Source organism: Acanthisitta chloris, unplaced genomic scaffold (assembly GCF_000695815.1).
Source record: "Acanthisitta chloris isolate BGI_N310 unplaced genomic scaffold, ASM69581v1 scaffold13569, whole genome shotgun sequence".
Taxonomy (NCBI): domain Eukaryota; kingdom Metazoa; phylum Chordata; class Aves; order Passeriformes; family Acanthisittidae; genus Acanthisitta; species Acanthisitta chloris.
Genome location: NW_008690967.1, coordinates 19,487 through 45,111, shown reverse-complemented (window position 1 = coordinate 45,111; position 25,625 = coordinate 19,487). Strand labels below are relative to the sequence as shown.

Below are 25,625 nucleotides of genomic sequence, written 5' to 3'. Positions count from 1 at the left end.
TTAAGTAATCATTTTAATAATGTCAGACAAAATTCGAAGGAAGAAATCACAGATTATGAAAACACTTGATTCTGTCATGTTGTTTAAATATCACCAAGGAGTGTGCATGACTGACATTAAAGTCATAAGAGTTAAAAAGAAGATTGTCTGCTGTAGAAAGTCAGCTGTACTGACAGAGATTGTGCATCTTTGCAAGTATCAGGCACTTACAAAGTGCTGCACACCCCTTTGTAGGCTCCTCTCCAGCTGCAACATATGGTAAAAAAATCAAAGTGTAAGCAGGTTCCTGGAGTGTAAGCAGCGTGCAAGGACCACATTTTTACTAGACTGATGCAAACATTACTTTCCAGTTAAGTTCAATTTCACAGTCCAATGCAAATCTTAAAGCTACAGCTTTTATTTTGAAACAGAATGTCAATATTTAACTCTCTAAGAGATTCTTCTTTGAAGAATTTTAAAAGTCGCCTCAGCTAAACACCTTCCTTTTTTCAAAGACTCGGTGTTAATCAGTATGGTTTGAGGGAAAGGGAATCAGAGTGGGAGGGAAGAGAAAGAAATACTCAAATCATAGATGGTGGAACCACATGTCTCTACCAAAGAGTTTGTGGTCATAATTTCCAAACTGTGTAGTTGCATTGATAATGGGTTTGTCTACAAATTCTATTTCGCACGCCTGGGTGCTGCAAGGAGAACGCTCCAGCTCCAGCACTGTTATGTTGTTTGGCACTGACGAAGCAAGTATATTCCTTGGAACATAAAGGGTCAGCTGAGGACCACGGGCTGGCCAGTAGCGACCCAGATTAAAGCCATTGATCCAAATTTGGCCCTGTGAAGGCAAAAAAAAAAATAACAACATTTTAATAATTCATCAGAGATCAATTGACAAAATAGATTTAAGCATAATGATCTTCATAAAGTAACCGAATTTCCTCCATCTTTCAGTTTGATAGAACACAAGAACAGAAAATCTGTTCAAGAAAATGCTAATGACAGTCAAAGGAATCTAAATTCCCTGAGCAGTTAAAGCCATAATTACTATTTAAAAAGAAAGTGATCAAATAACTGCAGTAATTCCAAATATGACAATACTTAGGAAAACAACTGCAGGTTCCTTTCACTGAATTTTGCACGAAATTTAAGACCAAAACCACCCTGAAAATTGTATATGCTTCAAGCTGATTATTAGAAAGAGAAAGAACTCACAGAAGAAAAAAATCAGATCCTAATTTTGTTATGGCTCTCTGGACAAGCGCAAGACTACCTTTATAGTCCCTTCCTGTCCCATGATTTCATGGAAATGTTATAGCTTGTCTAGATTCAGGTGTCTCCTATACTTGTAATAGCTTCGTCAGCAAAAGAACTTGTGAAATCACACTGCAAGAAAGTACTGCATTTTATTGATACAACCATTAAAATCTTTGGGGATCTGCTACTATTAATTTAAGTTTAATGAAATTGTGGTTAACTCGGCATACAAAACATTACATTGCTTTTTATAGCCAAGGTGGTCAGAACTCCCTGTTCAAAATACTGCCCTAACGTCATAAATACCTTAAGTTTCAATGTTTAAAGAAACTGGCAATGAGAACAAGAAAAAATGTCAAAACATTCATTTATGCACCACAATATAGACACAGTTGAGTGACAAACACGCAGATTTTTCCTAGTCTGTGGTGGGTGGGTTACAGAATGTTTAGTAAAACTGTAAACTGACTCCTACTAAGTTGAGCTGAGTCTTGGTTATTAAGCAAGACAGAAGGGAGGATATTACAGCTGATTTGGATAAATAATTTGCTTTTACTCCTCCAAAGTGTCCCTTCACTGTACGTCAAATGAGTTCAGCGTCAAGAAAAGGGATGGGAACAGACAACTGCATCTGTGTTTTCCCCTCTTGCTTTGGCCTTTGATAAAGTAGAGAGGAAAAACAAACCAACTCATAGCATTGATGTACCCTAATAAAAATCTTAAGAATGTCTGAATCAGTGGAAAGTGAGGACCTTTACTGCATTCAGTGATTTCTGAAGTTGTCTGGAAGAGTTGAAATAAGAATCATATTTTAACAGGATTTACAGAAGCACAAGTATAATATAGTGAGCACTGCTGTTCAAGCTGGTTTGGGGGTTTCTTGTGTTTCCTGTTTCTAGTATTTATGAAAGCAAATTCTATGAAACTCACACGAAAAACCTTTTAAGGAGTCAGTACATTTACAAATGCAGGTGAGTTATTTCAGCTCTGTATCCACTTCCGTGGTATAAGATCCTATCTTGCAATGTTCTCCCAAGGTGTAAATCAATTTTGACCTCAATCTTTTTTTTACAAAAAATCAAGTTTATCTTTATTCACGCTCACTACTTTGCTTAGCAGTAGTTTTAGAGAAAACATGGCATTAATGCAAACTCCCCACACACAAGATGAGTTAGTGAGTGCACCCACTAGACAGTATCCTTCCTCCTACAGAGAATGACAGTAACTCTGTGGGAAGTAGGTGTTTACCGTAGTAATCAACTGCATTAGAGTCCTAATGGAGGAGGTATGATCAGACAGGTCTCTGTTTCTGCTCTTAATCACTGGTTGTAACTCCTTTTTCCAGCAAAGCTAAACCTAAATTTCTCAATTCCAAACTGTCTTTATTAACACTGAAGTTTCTAAAGGCTCAGAAATTTATATGCCCTAAACCAGCAAATTATGATGCTGTATACACTGCCAGTAAATATGCCCTAGACAAAATAAAAGAGGGAGGAACTTTATCTTCAGTAGGAAGTTTTCCTTTAGCAGGGTCAGCAACTACAACCCATGATTCCACAGAAATCAAGAACAGTCCTGACTGAATCCTCTTTTCTGTTGAAGAAAAGAAGGTCCAATAAACCTAACCACGCATTCAGCAGCACGTATGGTCATTGGCATCATGATTCTTCAAGTGAGGGTGGAGGAATTTTTATTAATAGTGAAGGGTTTCAAAACCACTGAAGGGAAGCAAGCTACAATATGAGTCATGACTGTTAGTGCTGCACCCTTCCTTCCAGGCTGTCCATCATGCTATATTCCATGGCTTAGTATCCAAAGGCAGAACCATCATCAGGACTGTAAGTTTTCTTGCTAAGTATTGTTTCCATGGTTTTCCAACTACTCAAACAGGTGAGTGTTAAGAATCCCTCTCCACACTTTGGCATCAGGAATTTATACAGTGCCTCTCAAGAAATTAAGGCCAGATACAGTGGGACCTGAGTGGCACTTGTGCCCTTAAGGTCCTCTCCCTTAAAGGCAATTGTTCATTGGTAAAGTTATCTGGAAGTCTCAGCTTCCATACCCAGCATCACCTCAATATTATTACTCCTGGGTATTTTATTTGAAACTCTGGATCAATCCATATAAAGCTTGAAGGATCAATTTGACAGCCCTACTTACAATTTATCTGGTATCTCTCACCATGACTGCTTTAGAGTTTACAAACTATGTAAACGCACATTTCTATAGATCAGGGAAAAAGAGTTCCACCAATACACAAGAATTCTTGGACTCATTTGCCATTTTAAATATGAGTTTGCCAAAAGGCAGGTATGGCCACCTGGCTTCCTGAAAATTTATGACTGATGGGGCCACAGAATTTACTGCAAAACTCACGATTCCAGTTCCTGTGCAAAAAAAAAGCTATTCAGTATTTGTGTGAGACATATACATATATGGGAACAGGGGCTAAGCCAAACCTCCTCAGCCAAGCTCGGTGCCGGAAAGACTATGTCTTCTGAATATTGGGAAGTGCTTTAATCACTACAGTACTGAGATAGATCACCAGCAACTCCTTCTCCTACTTTCTTTTAATAGCAGCAAATTAATTGTTTCAGAAAGGAATGATTTTGCTACCTAACGCTATCACAGGCCCTTCCCTAAAGCCTGGACTTAAATGCATGGGTTTCCAAGGGGAGTGGCACTTCAATGCACACATTCTGCTCTCTGTGCCTCCCACCAGCTAGCTGAGCTGCCCCTTACCCATCCTGCCACTGATTTCAAACATGGCACTGTGAAAACACACTCTTAGCTGCTCTAGCTACGCTCCAGCCCTATGAGAAGTTCCCATTAACAGAGATCTCCCCACAAGCTTCTCACGGCAGTGCCCTCTGATCCATTCAGTCTAGTTACAGGTAACCTCCTCCATGCACTGGATGCATACCTATGGGCACACCACCACCAGTGTCCAGCACTCTCTGTGCTTTGCAACAGGATCCATAGTTCCTCACATAGCACTGCAAACATGTTCTTAGTTACTTTTAATCACTTACTATACCCAGGAAAGTGTCCTGTAGCATGTCACTTTCTCCAGAATAAAAATTCTTTTCCTCTCAGGGCATGTACTCACTCCTTCCCTCCAAAAAGCTGTTTCTGCTCCATATCTCAAGACGAAAAATCCCAACAACCCTCACAACTAAATGCAGCATTTCTAAGCAGGCTGACAGTTCATCTTTCTCACTGTTGAAAAACTAGGGTGGGTTGGTAGGGGTTTTTGTGATGCTCCACTTTCTAGACCAATACCATGTATCTTTTGACTATATGTTTCCCTTCTCTTTATGGTTTACCTCCAGATTTCCTTAATGCAAGGAATCAACTTCCTAGTCATTTTAATATATCTGTGACACTCTACCACTAGAACCAACCTCTACCCATCCAAGAGAGGTGGACTTTCATTGTCCAGAGAAGTTTCAGTAGCTTTCAAAGTGGACTGCGAGTTTTTAGAGCAAAAAGTCGTACCTTTGTCCAGCCAGGAAAATTGACATAGGTGTCTTGAGGCAAGTCTGGAATCTCTCCAGGAATTAAAAGACTACCAGTGTAGAATGCAGGTAGTTCATAACTCAGTGGATTGCCAACAGATGTCTTCGGTTGATTAAGGTGACCATTAATGCCATAGTTCACCGCTCCATCTATGTCTAGAGGATAGATTTCCCATTCAACAAGTGTATCTTCATCAAGAGTTAAATTTGAAATTAGACCCTAAAAGGAAGAAAAAAACCCCAACCATCAAAATATAAGACAATCAGCTCATGTTACTGAAGTTATTTGGCTGCAACTATAAATTAGTCCGGAATAAAAATGAAATCAAACTACTTGAAACAGCTGCCAATCTGTATATGAAAAAACAAGCAACTGGTCTTCACCCAGTTATAACCTTAAGAATAAAAGGCTTCATTTATTCTCTGTGAAAGATCTATTCCTCTTCAAAGCTTTAAGTTTTCACTGATACCCAAGGCTCTTTTTCAAATCTTTCTCCTGTAACTGGGAAAATTTCTGTTTTGCTTTAACATGAACACGATTCCAAAACTTGCTTAATAAAAAGCAGAAGCAGCATTAAATATCATTAAGACTGAGATACCATCTCTTGGTAAGACTGAGTCACTAACCCAAGACATTAACCTGTACAATAGCAGAGAAAGTGGTATTTACTTCCTACAGATCTTCTCCAGATATACCACAGTATCACGATATCGATGCACATACCCAATTCAGTGAAATACTTTAAGCTTACAGTCAGCTTTGGGCCCAAGGAGCTCCATGTAATTTTTATGGAACCACATACATGGTGGTTCACAGCCCACCAGGGTACTTGCAGAATGAATGCAGAAGCAAGGTAAGGACATGATTTAAGAAGAATAAAAGGAACACCAAGTTAGTCCTGCACACATCCTAACTGTACTACGCTAATATTTCCTAAGGTGGTGCTTCAGTGCAATGCAAGGGGTTGATTTTAAATGCTTGAATAGACCCTGCATAGTAGCTGTTTTTCAGTGCAACACAAGTTCTGTTGCAAACACCAGAAGTCAAACAGGAACAAGAAAAACCACAGCTTCTATGGCTTTGGAGGGCTGATACTATGCTGTGTGACTCCACAAGCCTCATAATCTATATGAGCACTAACTGGTTTTCTCTTCCTTAACCTAGATGCCCACTTTACAGAACAGGAGCTTAATTTTCTTATACCAAAATAAAATACCTGCACAGAACTAAGTGACAAAAGTTTTCTATACAACCCAGACTCCTCTCTGCCTAGCAATCAACTGAAGTAATGCAACACAACTTTAGGCTGAGCTTTCTAACCTGCCTCCTTAAGCTCATCTGTAGGCAGTATGAACAGTGCGATTTTTCAAATGATACGAAGTGCCTACTAAACTTGCTCTGCAAATGAAAGTACATTCGATGGCCTGGATATAGATATAAATTTTTCCAAGTAAAACAGAGATATAGGTGGCAGTGAGCATGTGCAAAGACAGAAAAAAACAGACACCACACACTTCCATCTTTTGTGTCCTTCAACAACAAGACTTTATATTAGCAGGATGCTTTAAAACCAAAATCCTTCCAAGATTCCTTCCCAAAAGCTAGATGCCTAGTTCCATTTCAAGCTCAAAAAAGTGTTAAAACCCCAGCCAAACAAAACCCTGAAAATCTATCGTATTTGCTTAAAAATGTGAGGCTTCACAAGGCAGGAACGTGTTCCCCAATGTGGTTTTTGAAAGCACAAAATGTCTGTAACCCAAGGTATAATTATTCCCAGCTTTCAAAATTAACACAAAGAACAGCATGAGGGAGGAATTCTATGGGAAGGAGCAATGCATATAGTCCAAAACTACCTGAGAAAGGCTGTCTTTTTTTACACAGATGGATCTTGCTTTCAGAGTACTATTCTCACCATAGGCATGTCTCCTAAGCTTGCTTTCACTCTTAAATCTTTAAAAGGTTGAAATCCTGGTGTAAGTGTGTCTTTAAAAGGTTGAAATCCTGGTGTAATCAGGATAATATCAGCTCAACCATAGCAATACTGAGCACCTCCCCTAACCCTCCACTCTGTTACCTTAATTTAGTACTAAGCACATAGCTTTTCTTATCACCTGGCCTGTGACTAAGTAAGTAAAAGCACCATTTCTGCTGCCTCGATACGTAGGCAAAGCACTAAGGTACTAGCTTCCCTCTCTTGCCAGTAAGATAAAGGCAGAGTACCTTGAAAAGACAGTATGAACAGAGCTACTTCCCTCTCTTGCCAGTAAGATAAAGGTAGGGTACCTTGAAAAGACAGTATTAACAGAGCTGGCACTACTATTTCCCCACTGTGCCCTCAGAATATGAAAAAACTAAAAAAAGAAGGCATGCTGTGGACTGTACATGACACAAACACAAGATTGGCCTCTACAGTACTCCTCTCGTTTAGCCAGTATCACACAGCACTGGGGATGTCATTAAGTTTAAAACCAGAAAAGTTAATGTTTTTCCCCTGACCTTCCTAGTGCTACATTAGTGGCTCCTCCACGGTATTGGGTTTACATGGCAAGGTTTTGGTATGGGGGGACTGCAGGAGGGGCTTGTTAGAAGATGCTAGAAGCTTCCCCCATGTTGGACAAAGACAATTTCAGATTACTCCAAAACAAACCAACTGCTGGGCTCATCAGTGACACTGGGAGTGCCTCATTGATGACATATTTTAAAAAAGGTAAAAAAACCCCAACCCTGTGTAGCAGCTGTGAGGGAGTGAAGAGAAATGAGAAACAAACCATACTGCAGACACCAGGGCCAGTGAAGGAGGAGGAAGAGGTACTTTAGGTGCCGGAGCAGAGATTCCCCTGCAGACACGGTGACACAACCTGTCCCATCACAGCCCATGGAGGTCCATGGTGGAGCAGATATCCATGCAGCACGAGGAGGATCCCAGACCAGAGCACTTGGATGCCCATGAAGGAGGGTGTGACTCTGTAGAAGCCTGCTCTGGGCAGGACCTGTGGACCCATGGAGACATGAGCCCACACTGGAGCAGGTTTGCTGGCAGGGCTTGTGACCCTGGCGGGGGATCCACACAGGAACAGTCTGTTCCTGAGGGACTACATCCTTCAAAAGGGATCCACACTGGAGCAGTGCATGAAGGACTGTCTCCCATGAACAGGACCCCATGCTGGAGCAGGAGAAGAGTGTGAGGAGGAAGGAGCAACAGAGACAGCATGTGATGAACTGACCATAACCCCAATTCTCTGTCCCCCTGCACTGCTCAAGGGGAGGAGGTAGAAGAATTGGGAGTGAGGTTGAGCTTGGGAAAGGTCTTTTTAACATTCATTCTTATTTCTCATTATCCTACACAGTTTAATTGGCAAATTAATGTAACTGACAATTTAATAAGCAAAATGATTCCCCAAATCAAGTCTGTTTTGCCCATGACACTAATTTCTGAGTGGTCTCCCCATCATCTCCAATCACAAACCCTTCATTGCATTTTCTCCTTCTCTCTGTTGAAGAAGGAGGAGTGACAGAATGGCTTTGTGGGCACATGGCTGCCAGCCAACGTCGACCCACCACGACCACTCATGGATGGAGGTGACAGTCCCAAAGTGTAGCACAGACTCAGGAGCATTCAGAAATTTTCTGATAATTATCTCTGACACCTGTCAGTCCAAATCTGAACTGGCACTTTTGCATGGTAAAGCGAGGCAGCCTTTCCCAGTCACACTGAAAATACCACAAGGGCACACTGCTAACAAATGAAATGGGACAGGGAGAAAGATACAAAAGTGGACATATGTACACATACATACATATTCCCACCAACACCCCAAAATGCAACCCCAGGATTCACAAGCCTCAAAGCACAATCAAGTTCTAGATCAATTTCCAACCCATTTTTGGAGCTGATCCAAATAGTTTTGCTGCAGGCTCAACTCAACCTGAAAGTCTTGTGGGCGACACTTTTGCTGACAACACAAGTGAACCAGCAAAAAGGTTTAAGAGGCAGTTTTTAATTTCATATTGATTTTGGTGATTGGAAAAACTCAAATGAAAACTAGTGAGTAGTTATATTTTGAGGTCAAGTTACAGCTGCACATTCCTGACCTTTTTACTTTTTGTAACTCACTACTTTCTTTTTAACCTGTGGAAAAGAGGAAAAGCCATTGCAATCCAATAACTTAATTGATTTTACTTACTTTAAAGTCATTATTGTATCTACCAAAGTTGACTCGGCCCATATTCTCTACCAAGATATCCAGATTTGCTCCAGCCTTCCCAGTTATATTTATCGTAAGAGATTTGCCCCTTTCAAGAATACCCTGAGGAACCTGTATGAATCACAAGAAGAAGAAGAAAACAATAACCACTGAAACAAGAATACCTGTTATTTTTCAACTTGCATCAAGAAAACAAAAATTACAAAGGAAACAAAAAGAGTCAATAAATAAAAAAAGAATTCCCTCTCTTGCATGTGAGCACACACATACAAAGAGAACTACTACATTAATATTCACGTCAGTACAGCAAGAGGATGTGCTAGTGGGTTTTGATGCGCCAGATTCTCAAAATGCAAGTTCCCAAATTTAGTCTAGTGACCGAGAAGATTTTGGAAACATCAGTGATTTAAAGGAGCTTTATCTTCCAATTAAGATTGCATCAATATTTAATTTTATTTTTTCCTATTCTCACAACATAAAGAAAAAAAGAGCTTGACCTGGACACAAAGGTGATCAGAGTCAGCATAGGCCAAATATTAACTAAAAAATAGGCTATGAAAGTATGTGAATACAGATTAATTCTCATTAAGCAAGACCAAAACCCTGCTTAAGGGAAGAAAGACAAAGTTCACATTCTCCACAATAAACTTTTTTTTTCCTTTTTGTTTTAAACTGTAGTCAGAACCTAGTTTCATAAGGTTAAGAGGATCTGGCTTCCTCTTTCTCCCACCCTCAAAGGGAAAGAAAAGAGAAAAATAATTGTAAAAAAATCTATGGAAACACTGCAGAAAACCACCAAGCATGTATGTCACTAATATAGTTCATGAACCTACAAGTAAACCCTTCCTCTAGGTCTTTTATTCACCTAAGTCATGAATCCATATCAACATTCCAATATCTCAGAAATGGCAAGATAACAGATAGTCATATTTACTGAAATACAAATTTGAACATTTACTATGAATCAGCTATATACTTCCTATACGTCCTTATTTCCTTCATGTGATTAAATAAGACCAGGGTTGCTTTGGTAATCTGGAGAAAGGAGGAAACAAAAATGTAGGCTGCATCCATGACTTTGGTGAAAGCCACTCATGGTAGAAATGAACACCAGCAACAATATTTTTACCCCATCGATAGAAACGTAGGCACGATCATGGACTCCATCCTGAGGTGAAGACAGTTGTGTTGGCTCCGTGCAGTTTTTTGGAAGTGTAGTTCTGTACAGTACAAACCCAAAATACTAGGAAAAAAAAAAGAAAGGGAAAAAACCCAAACAGATTAATGAACTAAGTAATTCTGTAGTTTCAGTTCAGGTCATGAATTAGAAATATCCCATATTCCTGCCTACATGCTTGGATTGAAAGGTTAACTTTCATTCACTTCAGATAGCATCTATCAGAGACATGATTTCAGGTTAGGGCTCACTCTGACCTTTAGGTAGTGGGTGTAAATTCCACAGAGTTTCCATTTTTAGTGTTGCATCAGATTTACATAACTTTCAAAGATAAGGGTCTGTGAAGGTATTTTCTCCATTAAAGCAAAGCAGTAAATAACCCACAGCATTATCTCTTCACTAATATCAATTAAAAGATAGCTGGAAAATCCCTTCATAACTGAGTTTATACAAAAAACCTGAAAGTGCACTTGTTGTTCAGTGCCCATAAACTGACATAGTCATCAAGACAATATCATCTGTTTTAAAAACTACATGATGTACATCAGGAATGTTTCAGAATACTTTTCTCTAAACTCTCCATCAGGAACAGAAAGAAACATTTATAGTCATTACTCAGATATGGACAGGCTGGAGAGTTGTGTGGAGAGGAAACTAATGAAGTTCAAAAAAGACCAGTACAAGATCCCACACCTGGGGAAGAATAACTCCAGGCATCACTACAAGCTGGAAAGCGGTTCTGCAGACAAAGACCTGGGGGTCCTGGTGGACAATAAGCTGTCCATGAGCCAGCAGTGTGCCCCTGTGGCCAAAGAGACTAATGGTATCCTGGGGTGTAATAGGAAGAGCACTGCCAGCAGGTCAAAGGAGGTGATCCTGCCCCTCTACTCAGCCCTAGTGAGGTGCATCTGGGGTGCTGTGTTCAGTTCTGGGCTCCCTGGTTGAAGAGAGACATGGAACTACTGGAGAGGGTCCAGCAGAGAACTATGAAGGTGACTTTTTTAAAAAAAACCCATCTCTTAAGAACCTGAAAATCAATACTTCAGAGAGGAGAGAGATAAAGGTGAAAGCCTGGACAGCACAGATACCTACATTCATGGGAAGAAAAAAACCTCAGGTACAAAACAGGAGAACTGTAGAATGTGGAAAGGCCTTCACTGCAAAAATCTTGGACGCTTTTATATTACTACTACTTCTTGCTGAGATAAGGTGTAAGACATGACATAAGAAGAGTAATACCACGGAAGGTTGTTCAAACAAACTTTACAAAATTACTGCAAAGTGCCTACTGAAGGAATCCTCACCTGCTTCAGCTGAACAAAGGTCAATGGGTAAGTACTTTTCACTGGTCCGGAAGGTGACAGCCCATCAAGAACCTCCACCAGAGAGCCCATCTGCAGCACAGAAAAAAACAGATATATGAAGGTCAGTAAATTTCAGTCTAAATGCAACAGCATGCATATTCAGCCACCTAGCTGCATTTGTCCAGAAAGTTAACAAACCTTAAGCCTTTACATCATCCTTACAGACACATTAATAATATAATAGAGTATGGACAACTGATGAACTCTGAAAGATAAACATGCTACATGTGGAGCAATGTTTAAACAAACCAGATGTTCTAAATTTACTATGCATTCATAAAAGTGACCCTTTATTATTTAATCAGTGAGTGATTAAGCAGGGATACAATTTGATTCTATGAAGAGTTATCCAAGATTAATTTACCCCATTTACACTTAACTGATTTTAGAAACCCTAAGGCTGTAATTGAGTGTTACATACAAGTAGCTGGACTGATTTTGGTGAGGCTGAGAGCAAGGTTTAGGCTAGTCACATACATAAATACCTTGCTGAATAAGGACTTATATTCGTACAATTAAATTGCCTTTTATTGCCATCTTCAGTTTCCTTTTTGATTATAGTTTTCTACTCACCTACAATTCTCTCTCAAAGTCTACTATCAATGTTAGTTTAGCCAAAATGCACACAATATGCCTAGTGTCTTGCAAGCACAAAAAATCAAATTGCATGCAATTTTTCATGCAAGATATCAGCCTCTGTCACCAGAATTATAGTCACTGTTCAGTGGCAATTATATATTAGACACTCAAAATACCTCTCAAATACAGATTTACATTCAAATGCTTGAGGGGAAAAAAAAATCAGAAAAAAAATAGGTGTTTAATATCAGGTAAAACTGTATACTATAAAAGCATTCACACCAATACAAACTTCTGAAGGTACTTCAATGACAGAAGTATTGAATTTTTGCAGAGCATACATGAAAGCAGTGTTGAAATATTAAAATGCATATACAGCATTTTGCAGTGATGCAACACAAGTCAGCATGAATCATCTAGTTCATTCTGCAGTATAGTACTGGGTTTGGCTGGGATGCAGTTATACTTCTTCACAGTAGGTAGCATGGGGCTGGGTTTAGGATTCGTGCTGAAGACACTGTTGATAACACAGGGATGTTTTTGTTATTGCTGAGCAGTGCTTACACAGAGCCAAGGGCTTTTCTGCTTCTCTCAACGCCTCACCAGAGAGTAGGCTGGGGGTGCACAAGAAGTCAGGAGGGGACACAGCTGGGACAGCTGACACCCACTGAGCAAAGGGATATCCCATACCATATGGTGTCATGCTCAGCAATAAAAGCTGGGAGAAAAGGAGAAAGGGGGAGAAGTTTGGAGTGACAATGTTTATCTTGCCAAGTAATCAATACACATGAATTGTTCAGAAAGTGTGTGAATGTGTGATGTGCACTTGGGGACATGGTTTAGAGGTGACCACGACGGTGCTAAGTTAACACTTGGACTCAACGATCTTAGAGGTCTTTTCCAACCTTAAGGATTCCATGATTCTGTGATGGAGCTCTGCTTTCCTGGGGATGGCTAAACACCTCCCCGCAGATAGGTAGTAGTGAATTAACTCCTTATTTCGCATTATTTATGCATGCAGCTTTTGCTTTACTTATATGTGCAGTTTTTGCTTTACCTACGAAACTGTTTTAACCTCAACCCACAAGTTTTCACACCTCTACCTTTCTGATTCTCTCCTCCACCCCACTGGGGAGAGCGAGCAAACAGCTCTGTGGTGCTCAGCTACCTACTAGGATTAAACCACAACAAGCATGTAGAAATAGATCTAAATAGACTTTTGAAGCTAGGAACAAGAAAGCAAAAGGAGGCCATAAGTATACAAAAGGTAATGCCATGACTACCTCACTAGCCCACAGCTAAGCATGTTCACTCTGGGAAGAAACCTGCTGGTCAAACAATGGCTTGCAAAATTTTGGTCAAAGTAGTTTGCTCTTATGTTTTCAGTTTAAATATTGTAGCTAAAATAACAATCATTTTTCATAGAGTAAAATTTCCCAAATATTCTGGACTGTGTATGTGCTCGATTCCTTATCTTGTGCTCCTCCAAGGAACCCAGTAATGTTACAGCAATATGCAGGACTTGGCAGGCCACAGGAGATATTGAACTACCAGGTCTTCTACAACAGCTGTGAAGCAAGAGATGCACAGATGCTGACAGTGTTAATTTATAGAACTAAGCAACAGTCCTAAGAGCATTAATACTCTTGGACCCAGGTGGACAACAAAATCAGAAATGGATGTACACAGTATTAAGACACACACAGTCACCTGAATGAGCTACTAACTGGCATTAAGTGCTGCTTTATGCCTTGCTGAACTGAGTATTAGAAGCTTGTACTATGCCTGTTTGACTTTTGTTTTTTAAGTTCCTGCTACCAAGGGGTCTTCTATTAAGAATACAGGTCAATCTCACATGATTGACTTAGGAATTGGGCTGGTAGAAGCCTGTTTCTTTGAAAGTTGAATAGATTCTTTTTCAGCTTCTCACTCAAGTGGTGTGTTGTGTACAAAAAAAACCCCAAGACAAGATCTGGACTTGGTGCAAGTTCCTGTTGACTGCTACTTAGCAGATAATCAGTATCACAACAGAAACTTCATAGAAAATTTTAAAATTAAAAATATTGTTGGGAATTTTTAAAAACAGCCTGTAAAACAAAGACTGACTACTAATAAAAAATAGCAATACTTTTTTCATCCTCCAGGGTAAAGTCTTCAAAACCTAAGTATACGATCAAGTATGAAAGAAAAAAGAAGCAGAATAGCTCCAACTGCTGTGTTGCCTTTGCTTGCCCTCATTCCTCATGTTCAACATTTCTCTTTTGCATCTATGCAACAAGATTTTTTCCTTATCACCACCCACTTTCCTGTCCTCTTCTATGGCAATGTGAGTGTATCCAGCATCTTCTAATAAATTAGGCTTTTTCCACCCAGGAGGATTCCTTAAAATAATTCAATAGCTCAAAATGAACTGCCGGATCAGGGAACAAGCAGACGAGTTGGTACTTAAGGACTGACTTGTCACCGAGTATCTTTTGGAAATAAACAACAGACAACAGCCTGCTCTGGGCATATGCATCTCTGTAAAGTACACCATATGACTCCTGAAGATGCTCTGGAGTCTCCTTTCTCTCTTCCTTCCTGCAAAAGTGTCAGGGGAGTTGGTTCACTGCAGTAGATTCAATGCTCTCCATAGCAGACTGACTGCTGGACCTCAGCTGCACAGTGAAGCTTCACAAGGTACCTGTTTTAGCACTATCATTGGAAATTATATAGCTGGGACGTTTACCATTACCAAAACTAAGTCCTATTATTTAGACTATTTCCTCTCTGATATTCACCCAAATACATTCAGGCTTCTCCATATAACAAGGTGCATTGGACCTAGTATCAGCTGGGGCTAGAATGGAGCTAGGAGGAAGGCTTTGTCCGGAATGGTACAAACCTGTGATTTGATACTCATCCTGTGTTGCAGGGTAACCAAGCAGAGTAAACTGCCGCTGAAGTTAAGCAGTGCATCACAGAGCAAAAAGCAGCATTCTTCACAGAAAACCTGATGCCTGGCAGTTTGGACATGCCATCTGGATTCCTAAAACTGCTGCATGGAGAGCAAAACTCTCCCAAAATAGCAGGGAGTAGATACGGTGCAGGAATAGGGCTCGCTTTGTGATGGCCAGGTCAAAGCTGTGACATTTGAGCAGGTTTGCTCATCTGGCTCCTCCTTTGTAAGTAGGGTGTCTGGACCAGGCACCCTGGCAGCATTCAGGTCTTGAAGTCATGAAAGAGAAAGTTCACCATTCTAGTGAAACTGGACAGCCTTATCTGACAGCCATGAACCACGAGAAGATGGAAGAATCAAAATGTGATAGCTGGGCTCCCAAGTGTTGGCAACCTAAGATAGCAGCAGCAGTGGTGGGTGTACTGATAAAAGCATATAATTAGTCACTATGGCCAATTCAGTGAAACCTCATATGCCAAGAAGATACTCAAAGGTTGTTGAAAATGATATAGATCTATTTCAACTTCCCTGGTGAACCACTTTCATGCAAAAAACATTTCTGCCTACTACTTGAGCGGAATGACTTGAAAATGCCTGCAAAGTCTTATCACTACCTAATTTCGCAACACTTCAGCTGCAGTGCATAACAGATCAGATACACTGCTGACTGGAAAAATGCCTGCCAAATTGAAATTATAAAGTATAAAATCAAAGCACTGGGAGTTACAGCATCCAGCACACCAAGTGCAATAATCCTCTATCTCAAAAATTTGTCTGTGCCCAGTAGAAAGAATATAGCAAAGTTCGTATCTATCACCTCTTCCATTGCCCATTAAACCATCCCCTTCAATCACTGCAGGAACCTAGTTCTCAACCATATATCACAGAAAGTTGTCCTTGGTCCAAAAATGATGGTGCTATGGACAAACCCCAACTACTTATAAGCTGACCAGCTAAACCACTGTTGGTCAGACAGGAAGGCTGGAATCCAGCAAGGCTGGATTCTGCATGCTAGGTTCTGTGTGCCTTTCCCTCAGCACAAAACTAATTTCATTTCTCTCGTCAGCTACAGATCTGCACAAATCTTGTAAGAAACTTTATCAATAAGATCTTCAAGTTTATGGAAATTATTCCACATTCAAAATTGAATATGGACTCTTGAAATTGAATATGGACTTGAAGAGGGACTCATTCTTAGGAACTGCAGTGACAGGACAAGGGACAACAGGTTCAAATTGAAGGAGGGGAAGTTTAGGTTAGATATTAGAAAAATGTTTCTTACTGTGAGGGTGGTGAGACAGTGGAACAAGTTGTCCAGGGAAGTAGTGGATGCTCCAACCCTGGCAGTGTTCAAGGCCAGGCTGGATAAAGGCTTGAGCAACCTGATCTAGTGAGGAGATGTCCCGGCCCATGGCAGGGAGGGTGGGACTGGATGATCTGTAAGGTCCATTCGAACCCCTAAAATTCTATGAAATTCTGTGATTCTATGAAACATCTAGAAGTATTTAAAAGATACGTATATCCTACCTGCTGCTTCTACTTCAGAGATGCCTCCAGCTACAAAAACACTTTGCCAGTAGCTGTCATATTAACACTCCCCCAACTCTATTAGTCATACATGAGTTATCTTCGACAACTATGATTCCGTTGTGTTAATAATATATTAATTTCAGTTTAGCAAATCTTCAGGCACATACAGCGTATTGTAAAAATTATCCTTTTATATACAGATAAGATATATTTGCTCATTTTCCAACATGGGCATGATTCCTAACACCCAAGCTCTGCTCCCTCCTCCCTGAAAGTTTGCTTTCAAGGTTTTCCTCTTTATTTTGTAGGATATCTACAGCCTGCCATGACACCCTCATGACCATTTTTTGTAAAAGGCTAACCCAGAGCATTATGGAAAGAAACACAGTGCATTACAGTTGTTATATTACCTTCTGCAAGCGAACCTTCCCGTATGCAAATTTGGGTGTTGTTGGAGGGATAACACCTTCTGGTAACTGCTTATACTAGAAAGAGAAGGAGGAAAATAAAACCACACATGAAATTTAAGTACAAACACACTTCAGCTGAATTCTCTTTACACTTCACAACGTACAAAAGCAGAACTTTGGCTAAAAGTAAATAACCTCACTAAAGGTTACAGCTGCATCAAATCTTTAGATGGGGGTTGTTTGTATTATTTTTTTTAAAAAAACCTGACTTGACCACATATGGTAAACTATTTTTAATAACTATTCAACTCGAAGTAATGGTAAAAAGCACAAGGAACAAACTGAGCTACCAAAGAATCACAGTGCCCTTGGAGCCCTCCTGTGGCTACAGCCTGAGTTACTGTTTGCTACGGCTCTTCTGCAGTCTCCTCCCCGTTCATGGGAGTTTAAGTGAACCTTTCTGAGTCTGCAGGACAGTATTTCCACCTGACTCTTCCCTAGCAGCACCTCCATATGGGAATTATTAGTCACTCCTGCCTTTCCTTTCAGTGTTACTATACTCCACCACCACTGCCAATCCATTACTGCCTAGGGTGGAGTCTTTGAGAAGCAGGCCTTGAGACCACAGCTCCATAAAACCCTGAGGTCCCATCTTTAGCTTCCCTCTGGTTCTGGTCTAGACAACTGTCTAGGGAAACATGAAAAGGAAACACTAGGACCACCAGTCTGTTTCTGGTTACTTCTTGCCCTAGTTTTCTAGGAAGAACAACCTGATATCAGCACAGAGAAGGGATGAAGGGCATCCACTACTTTCTTAGACACCTTTGAGGAGGGGCAGACCAGACAGTGGCTTTCTGCCTCATATCCCAGCCTCCTCCTTTCTGAGCCTACAACCTTCTTTTCTCCTTGCCTTTGTCCCTTTCTCCCTTTCCTGATGTTACTTGTCTCATGTGATGTCCACTCTTCTCATCTTTCATTTACTAAACATGGCCTTGTCTGTATATTAGACAGAAAAACCTGCAGATGAGATACCCATGTGAGCAAGTAATCTAAGCCTAGATTTAAGCACACATGCACAAATGACCACCCTTGTGAAAACTGTCTCCATCTGCACATTTGGCGACTTCTGAGGGCTTACTTCAGTAGGGCTTTCTTTAAATAAATTTGGTGAGGGGTTGGAAGGGGATTTTTCTTAAGAGATTTTACTTTGGTTTCAGCTTGAAAGTTTTAGCACAAAGCATGATTTTCTAGGTTTACACATGGTATAACCAGCATAAAACTCAGGCTCAAAAGCTTGCCTCTGCACCAAGGATTTTTGGTTTAGTTGGTAGTCTTTTTTTTTTTTTAAAACAGACCACAGCAGTATAATTCCATAATTCCCAATGCTGTTCTGTCAAGTGTCAGTTATGGAGGGATTAAAGCATGATTTATATTTCTGTTAATAAGTCAATTTCTTCTTCTCTATATTTGAAAATAATCAAGATATCCAGGCTTAAAGAAAAGAAAATCTGTATTCACCCATGCAAAGTCACATGTAGGAAATCTCAGCCCAAATAGTAAAAATTAGAGAATACTGTCAGCAGTTGAAAGAAGCTGTAGCCTGAAACTCTTCTTCTTTACTACAATTTTAACTAAGGGATACTGCAAAGGAAGATTATAACATTACCCTTGGGGCATATCTAACATGTTGAACACCGTCATTAGTTACAGGCAATTTTTTTTCCTTTCATCAGCTCCACCTCAAACTGCAACTGAGTAGACAGACCATTATGGGTTTAGAATCCACAGCACAGACAGGAAAACTTCACTGAGAACATATGGATACTGAAAGTAAGAAATAAGTAAACCACACCAAAAAAAGACCCAACAAACCTGAGGTTATACTGAACTCTTCAGATCTTATCAAGGCTCTCTCACTGCACTAGAACACTACTTACATTTCAGATAGGGATCTTGCCTTGAAGAAAACTGCTCAAAAACAGGAAGTTTGGGAATTTATCTCGTGAGAAAGCTCTATCCAAGACACTGGGTTCCCACGGAAAGGCTATTGAAATTATCCCATCAGGCTTAGGGATAATGGATACATTGAAGAAAACAATGCACAGCAAGCCTTTCACAGTTACAGAGATAAAGGTGTGCTGAACTCTAAAGAAAGTGCAGTCCATGTTTGGGAGATCTACTCCCAGCACAAAAGTGTTTTCTAGTGAATATGAATGCTGCTGGCATACAACAGGACAGCAAGTACAGACCTGAGCCCCGGGATTCACATGTAATCTGTTTTTAAACCTCATCTGAATGGTCTCCAATGAAAGACTATTCCAGATCTAGGCATAGGTTCCATGTTTCACTTCAAACTCCAGTTTGTAGTGTGACTGCGCATTTTTACAGCACAACAAAGCTGGTCCCAGTCACTAGCTACATTCTGTGAAAGCACAAAACCAAGATGTGTTCATTTGGAGAAGCACACTCCTTCTCACACAGGCCCAACACCACAACACGAAGCTTGGGATACAGTCAGCCAATGCACTAAGTTGCAGCACACATCAGGCTGACATTGAGTGATGAGCCTAAGATGACTCAATGACTGCTTGATGCTGCAAGGGAAAAGCTCTGTGCACTCCTCCTCTATCTCTACTCCCAGTCAAATCCTTCCTGCCTTCCTCTGCTCCCCTTCTGGCAGCACTGGCTCCCATCCAACTGAGTGAGCTGATTCAGCTTACTGACCTTCAGTTGACAGAAAATACAGTAAAAAAGAACAGTGAATCATTTCAGTGACAGGCCTACACCTGTATCCTCTCCTCCAAAAGGAAGGAGGGAGCCATCGGGGCAGAAGGGATAGCCAGAGAGGTGCAAGATCTTCCTCCTTTTGTAAGAACAGTTAGGTTGGCCTAATTGCCTTGTTCTTTTTCATTTCCCTCACCTGCAGAAAACAGTAAACTCAGAAGTAACTTATACAACACAAGAACGAGAGAGTTTGCAGTACACCAGGGTTGTTTCAAGGAACCATTCTAAATATGTCCTGGAGACACTCACCATACCAATGACTTCCCTCAAGGCAAAATATTTTTCTGTTAGATCCCCTGCTTCGCTCAGTGGAGCATCATAGTCATAACTAGTGGGCTGTGGCATATAAGGCATATTAGCACCTAAGGGAGGAGGAAACAAGAGAAAGCAATAGAAACAGTGGAAGAGCTGTTTTTTTCTCCAAAGACAACTTTCAGAATTCTTTCCAATCACAGCCAGACTCTGCTACATTTTTAGATTCAATGCAGGTCTTGGTATTTGGCATAAAGAAACTATTCCTATTGGAGGACAATGTCCTTGTGAGCTCACAGTGCTCTGTTACACAGTCTTCAGAAATACTCTGAAGAGAAACAAATTTATCCATGTTTCAACTGTTCACAGGACTGAGTGAAGCAGAAGTAGCCTTAGCAAAGATAAATATCATGTGGGTTTAGTACAACATGCTGGTACTAGATAGAGAACAGCTAGCACAGTCATCTTTGTCATGTGAAAGCAGGCATCACTCATTCTTTCACAAAATACCTTCCTACCTAATTCATAAACAGCTCCCCTACATCATTAGCATAACTTAATTAATTTCTTACCATTCCAATAGGCAAAGTTAGTTCCACCTATAAACATGTACCTAAAAAAAAAAAAACAACAAAATGCCATACACTTAAATCAGGTTTTGCTGAACTGGGAAAAAAAAATCCCCCCCAAATTAACCTCTACTGAACACACACTTACAGGTTAACATTAGCACCATGTGCCAGGATTTCATTAAGTGTTTTAGCTATAGCTTGTGTAGGCACGACAGAATGACGGTGCCCCCAGTGATCCAACCATCCAGTATAAAACTCAGAATTAACCTGAAAGGAAGAAAGGCAAAAGAGGAAGGGAAAACATGAAGTGGGAACAAGAACAGAATGTAAGACAATTTACAGTTACAAACTGTAAGAGGGAAGGAAAACAAAAGGCACCTTAACTCATTCAAGCCATTTTCAAACTACTATAAATACAACAAAGTGTATTAGTCATTTTCAGCAGATTACTGGTCAAAGAAATTAAAGAATTGTTTCAATAACTTTATAGGGACACTTTGAAAGCAATTTCTTAGATACCAAAGAGCATGGATTTCCTGGGAACCTATCAACATGAGTGTGTTTCAGATGCTTGGCATTCAAATAAATGTTGGAACCAACATATTCTATGCAGAACAGCATACGCAGACTAGATACAATGAAAAATAAATATTTCAAATTGTGTTCTAAACGATTTCATAGCACACAGAAGATCTTGTACCCCTGAGGGGCCTTCTCCCTTTGTCAAAATGGCTTCCAGTGGTCTCACATCCCACTGTAGCTTGGGTAAAATCTCTAGGGTAGCTGAAAACAGGAAGCAACGTCTAACCTGCCCTTTTAATTTTAACTTCCACCTACACGTGTATCTCACAAACTCATCTAATCACACTTAGCGTTTCCACTGCTTTGTAAACATTTATCTTAGCAAGGAAAACCACTGAGACAAAATCAATACATTTTGAGACTAAGATATTTGCAGAACAACAGTTGATGTGGATTTGTCAAACACACACAGAAATTCCTCTATTCACTTTTTCTGACTGACTTGGAAACTATGTCTTAGTCAACATGTCACTATAACTGTTCAGTGCACTGTTGTCAACTCCGCTCTTATTGACAACTTCAAGACTAGAAATGACACAAGAAACTGAAGTGAAAAGACCTACCAAAGGGCCCATAGGTTCACTGCTCCTTTGAGCTAAGAATGCTGCTGTGACATTGCCACCTATAAACAGAAAGAAATAAAATTGAGTTGCTACATCCATGACCTTTTCGGTCCTTCACTCTACTGAAATAGGTTTCTTAGTCTCCCTCACAACCTAACAAAACACCCAGACAAGGAAATTACTTAAGGAAACACATGAATCAATACCTTTGATTCCAGTGTTTAATTTGCAGAACTTATTTAAAATATATACACACAGGTGTGAATGCATGTGTACATGGCTTTGTTTCTGAGATGTTTTTTGAAAGCCCAACCCAGCTATTCTCAGGAATGACATCGTGGCACCATCTGAGAAATGTCAGAATTGCTGCTTGGTCCATGGAAAGTCTAGGTCTGGGGCTGTAGTACCAAGACTATGGGGAAGAACAGAAGCCAGGTAATCTCTAAAGAGGTGTTTCACTTCTGATCACTCCTAGCAGCTCAAGCCATAGAGACTGGAAATAACTTCCATGAGTAGCTCACCAGCTCACCAATGATTGTGCTGGTTTCGGGTGGCATGGAGTTAATTTCTTCCCAGTAGCTGGTACTGTGCTGTGTTTGAATTCAGAATGAGAGCAATGTTGATAACACACTGATGTTTTGGTTCCTGCTAGGTTGTGTTTATCTTAAATCAAGTTGTCTTTCTTGTGTCTCATGCTCTGCCAGTGAGAAGGTACACAAAAAAACCTGGGAGGGAGTATAGCAGGGAGTGTGACCTGAACTAGCCAAAGGGATATTTCACACCATAGAATGTCATGCCCAGTATATAAAGGGGGGCGAGTCGATCCAGGTGCAGGAACAGGGGCTGGCATTGGTCCTGGAGTGGTGAGCAATTTTATTGTGCATCACTGCTTTGGTTTTGTTTGGTTTCGTTTTTTTCTTTCACTTTTTACTATCCATTAGTGTTTTATCTCATTTTGTTCTCAATTACTGAACTATTCTTAACTCAATCTATATGTTTTGTTTCTCCTCCTCATTCCACCAGGGTGGGAGCGAGGAGGGAGTGCAAGCAGCTGTGTTGTTCTTGGCTGCTGGCTGGGGTTAAACCACAACAATGATACATATGGAGTTCACAATTTCATTCATGTACAAAAGAGGCCACACATTAAAAAAAAAGAATTATCTATCTTTGAGCTTTTCTTGTGCCTTAAGCCTATTTTACCAAGTAGTTCATGCAGTATATGAACATTTAAATCAAAAACTCTATTATCAAAAGGGCACTTTCTGAGCACACTATGCTTGCTCAGCCGTTCTTCAAGCCGAGATCACAGCAAATTGTGGCAGCATGAACATTTCTAATGATGATCTTCAGCAGTAGTTTTTTTCCATAATAATCACTGACTTAAAAAGAAATGGACTTTGAGGGCTGGATTCTAGGACAGAGAGAGGACATTAAAAAACCTGAACACCAAAAAAAATTATTAACAAATATATGGAATCAATGCCAATTATTACTGCTAATTTTTAGGACAAACTCACTATGAGCACTGTAAATTGTTTATTCATGATTTCAAGATGTAAGGAAGTGATTATGACTCTCTAACTGGGTGCTCATGGGTGATTCTTGTATTTTTTAAGAGTACATCAAATATACACAATTACCTATTTACCTCACTTAAACAAAGCAGTCAGGTTTGTCAAGCAGTCAAGTCAGTTTGTCCTGCTACAAACGCACACGCACACCAGAATTTTTTGGTAATGCAGAGCTGTCTCCAACCTGGGGCAAAGTCCACTGTTGCGTAAAGACCCTGAAGAGCTCCACATTTCAGGCGAAACTGGCTTGCACCATCAGTTGTGAAAAGCACCACCTCGTCCCCAAGATGCTGGCGAAAGAGCTTCAGAAGGAAGCGCAGATAGTCATAGTCACAAGCGAAGTAGCTTCCATACTCATTCTCTACCTGCACAGTAAAAGCAAGTCAGTAAAGCAGTAGCCAACTTCAGCTTGCATCTGATACCAAAACCAGAAAGCCCAAATCCAACCCTCTTCTTCTTTCATCAGCAATGCTGAAAATATCGTTTTGCCTTCCAGACCTGAAGAGTAAGAGAAGACAACACTTCTAGGCACTCATTCCTCTCACCTGTAGCTTAGAGTGGAGCAGTCATTGTGCAGAGCTAAGCCATTTTCCTACAAAAACACCCCCATAAAAGTCTCTATCCTAGCCACTTAGCAACAGTGATCATAACACAGTCCCATTAAAAACTAAGATCTATACCTCATCTCCCAAGCAGAACAATAAAACCTTGGAACAAGTTGTGACATGATCAGAACTGCAACAAAATTTGACATTCCGAACAGAGACATCTGCAACGGGCTCACATGAACAGCAAAGCCCTGAGAAGGACTCAAAGGACTGAGGGGAGAAGGGTGACTCTTCTGCTGCTGAAAGGTACACATTTTGCCCCTTGCCCAAGGAGATGGATTTTCAATCTCCAGATTCAATGCAATTATTTCTGAAAATCCTATTATAAGCATTTTATTTTTGCCAAAGAATAATTTTGCCTGGTGCTTCTGCTCAATACACAAAATGATCTTGGGCATGTTACAAAAACAGTCTCCTATCCCATCCTGTGCCACTCAGTGAGCTGAAAAAATTCATACAAGGTTTTCATTATAGTCAAATACTAAGAATATGGAACAATGACCCCTGCACACATAGAAGGAGTTTAAGAAAGAAGCTGCTCACCATGAACAGACAACATTGTGTCCTGAAACATTTACAACTTAAGTTAGGTGCTAAGAACTAAAAAGCCAAAATTTTAGGCTGTTTTTGTTACAAGTTTAGGCTTACTCCATACTGCTTTTGCTTTTATCTGCAGGTATCCTTATTCCCCCTTTTTAGTGTCAGGCAATTTTTTCCTTTCAGGCAATTGTAATCTATTTTGGCTTTATGTGAGAACTGCCATGAACCTCAGATCTAAAAAGCTGGAAAAGTTCCCTCTATTGCTTTCTGTAGTTGTGGGAACAACTTTGACAGAGCAGCTTAGTGCTCTGGAATCTGGAAACAGTGCATTCAGTTCTTTAGGAAAAGGTATTTTATCAGAATCTTTCAGCTGCCTGAAACTGTTAAGGGACATCTGTGACACCACTAGCCAAGACCCATGGAGCGACTGCAAAAGCTGTATAAGCATTCATGCTGCTTGGGTTCATTTGATTTTCAGGATGTTACCTGCACCATGATAATTGGACCTCCATTTTGATAGAGGTGAGGCCTCATCTTTGGCAAAAGGACACTCATCCATTTACCCACTGCTGCCAGGTAATCTGCAATATACAAAATATAAATGTTTCACAACTTTTCTGCTTTTTTCTATTTTTGTTTTAAATTACACATGGATAGTTTTTACCTAGTGTTCTAATCATGTAAAGTATGAAAAGCATTTAATGAACAGATTGCTCTTATACTTGAAGTGTACTCCTATATTTGTTCATAAATGTCAGCTTCCAGTACAGTCTACTAAAAAATAAAACATTTAAATACCGATGGAACTTGGCAAATCACCAAAGGGACTTCATTATCTGTCACACAAGTTGTTGTCCTAACACAATTCAACAGGAAAACAAATACAAATGTTGCTGTTTTTAAAATAGATAATTTATCCTACAATGAGGAGAACTGAAGTTGGACTCACAGTGACCTGGCAGTGTGCTTGCAGCCCAGAAAGCCAATCAAATCCTGGGCTGCATCAAAAGGAGTGTAGCAGCAGGTCAAAGGAGGTGATTCTCCCCCTCTACTCTGCTCTTGTGAGACACCACCTGGAATACTGCATGCAGTTCTGGTGTCCTCGACATAAGGAGGACATGGAACTGTTAGAGCAAGTCCAGAGGAGGCCACAAAGCTGCTAAGAGGATTGGAGCACCTCCCATAT

At 40.2% G+C, this 25,625-nt stretch overlaps 1 protein-coding gene across 1 annotated transcript in view; it reads right to left on the bottom strand.

Moving 5' to 3' along the window:
- Nucleotides 1-539: 539 nt before the first annotated feature.
- The window catches only part of GLB1 (galactosidase, beta 1), a 36,033-nt gene continuing 10,947 nt past the window's right edge, over nt 540-25,625 (bottom strand). The window contains exons 5-16 of the mRNA XM_009082049.1: nt 24,926-25,020; nt 23,476-23,656; nt 21,721-21,779; nt 20,721-20,842; nt 20,576-20,616; nt 20,001-20,113; nt 16,968-17,042; nt 11,451-11,540; nt 10,099-10,212; nt 8,949-9,080; nt 4,744-4,983; nt 540-826 (exon numbers count right to left, since the gene is read on the bottom strand). Of these exons, the coding sequence (XP_009080297.1) occupies nt 566-826; nt 4,744-4,983; nt 8,949-9,080; nt 10,099-10,212; nt 11,451-11,540; nt 16,968-17,042; nt 20,001-20,113; nt 20,576-20,616; nt 20,721-20,842; nt 21,721-21,779; nt 23,476-23,656; nt 24,926-25,020 (1,523 nt within the window). The 3' untranslated portion in view covers nt 540-565. The remainder of the gene's footprint in view (nt 827-4,743; nt 4,984-8,948; nt 9,081-10,098; nt 10,213-11,450; nt 11,541-16,967; nt 17,043-20,000; nt 20,114-20,575; nt 20,617-20,720; nt 20,843-21,720; nt 21,780-23,475; nt 23,657-24,925; nt 25,021-25,625) is intronic.